General features: G+C 68.5%; 1 protein-coding gene across 1 annotated transcript; it reads left to right on the top strand.

Annotated features, from left to right (window-relative positions):
* Window positions 1-383: 383 nt before the first annotated feature.
* On the top strand, window positions 384-1445 carry P2RY8 (P2Y receptor family member 8). The gene has a single exon (XM_059911876.1). It carries the CDS (start codon window positions 384-386, stop codon window positions 1443-1445), a length of 1062 nt encoding a protein of 353 aa, XP_059767859.1.
* Window positions 1446-1844: the final 399 nt, after the last annotated feature.

The following is a 1844-nucleotide window of genomic DNA, read 5'->3' as shown; positions in this document are numbered from 1 at the left end:
CGTCTCCACGTCCCGGTGCGGGGTCTCTTCCCCCCCCACCACCACCCAGTGCAGGATGGAGGGGCAGGTTTGTGACCCCCACGCTGGGTCAGGAGCCGGGCAGCCGGCGGTGGGTGTTTTCAGATGGTTCCTTGCAGCTTTTGTGGGTGATACAGCCCTTGAGAACTTAGCATCCATTGGGTCTGGGATACAGGTGGAGGGCGGGAAGAGGGACCAGAAGGGAGGGAGGGTCAGCGGAGGAGGAAGCGGGAGCTGCCCGCCCCTCGGGCGCCGGGGACCCTCCCACCTCTCGGCCCCTGCGCGAGCACACCCCGTCGTCCGCCCCTCTCACCCCTGGCGCCCCTCTTCTCTTCCAGGTCGGCCCCCGAACGCCCGGCTCCAGGATGGACATGAACCTGACGCGTCCAGACAACGCCACCCTCCTGATGCTGCGGGACCCGGCCATCGCGGTGGTCCTGCCGGTGGTGTACTCGCTGGTGGCGCTCATCAGTATCCCCGGCAACCTGTTCTCGCTGTGGGTGCTGTGTCGCCACATCGGGCCCAAGACACCCTCGGTCATCTTCATGATCAACCTGAGCGTCACGGACCTGATGCTGGCCTGCGTGCTACCCTTCCAGATCTACTACCACTGCAACGGCAACCACTGGGTGTTCGGCGAGCTGCTGTGCAACGTGGTGACCGTGGCCTTCTACGCGAACATGTACTCCTCCATCCTCACCATGACGTGCATCAGCGTGGACCGCTTCCTGGGCGTCGTGTACCCGCTGGCCTCCGCCCGCTGGCGCTGCCGTCGCTACGCCGCGGCCGCCTGCGCCGGCACGTGGCTCCTGCTTCTGGCCGCCCTGTCGCCGCTGGCGCGCACGGACCTCACCTACGCCGTGGAGGCGCTGGGCATCGTCACCTGCTTCGACGTCCTCAAGTCCACCATGCTCCCCAGCGTGGCCACGTGGGCGGCGTTCCTCTTCACCCTGTTCGTCGTGCTCTTCCTCATCCCCTTCGTGGTCACCGTGGTCTGCTACACGGCCACTATCCTCGCGCTGCTGCGCTCGGCCGACCGCCACGGGGAGGCCCGGAGGAGGCGCGCCGTGTGCCTGGCGGCCGTGGTGCTGCTGGCCTTCGTCACCTGCTTCGCGCCCAACAACTTCGTGCTGCTGGCCCACGTGGTCAGCCGGCTGTTCTTCGGCCGCAGCTACTACCACGTGTACAAGCTCACGCTCTGCCTCAGCTGCCTCAACAACTGCCTGGACCCCTTCGTCTACTACTTCGCCTCCCGTGAGTTCCAGCTCCACATGCGGCACTACCTGGGCTACAGGCCCCTGGCCACCGGCAGCCCCGAGGGGCGCCGCGAGAGCCTCGGCTCCGGCCACACGCTGTCCGTGCGCTCCGCGGAGGGGCTGGACGCCGCCGGCCGGCCCAGCGTCAAGCGGCAGGAGAGCGTCTTCTGAGCCGGGCGCCCTCGGGGGCGGGGGAGGGGCAGCCGGGAGAGGGCGGCGGGGTCCTTCCCCCGCCCTGCGGGCGATCCACCCGCCGTCCCGCCGGGCGCTGGCATTTGGCCACGTGCCCGTGGACCGGCCACCTCGGGCCCCGTGCTCTGGGGGCCCATGGGTCCCTGCGACCTCACCTGTTCCCCCCGACATCACCTGGTTCCCCCCGCCCCCAGGAGCCAAGCAAACACGGGGGCTTCCCGTCGGGGGTCAGGTTCTCCTTAAATATCCCCGAGCGACAGCCCCCAGACCGGAAGGACGTCCGTCCCGGAGGTGTGGACCGAGGGTCTCTGGGCGGATGACAAGTTTCTGAGTGTTCGCAGCTACAACTGCATCTCCCTGACCCGCCTCGGGGTGCAG

Source organism: Balaenoptera ricei, chromosome X, assembly GCF_028023285.1.
Source record: "Balaenoptera ricei isolate mBalRic1 chromosome X, mBalRic1.hap2, whole genome shotgun sequence".
Taxonomy (NCBI): domain Eukaryota; kingdom Metazoa; phylum Chordata; class Mammalia; order Artiodactyla; family Balaenopteridae; genus Balaenoptera; species Balaenoptera ricei.
The sequence above is the reverse complement of the archived record's forward strand: the minus strand, read 5'-3'. Positions and strand labels throughout refer to the sequence as shown.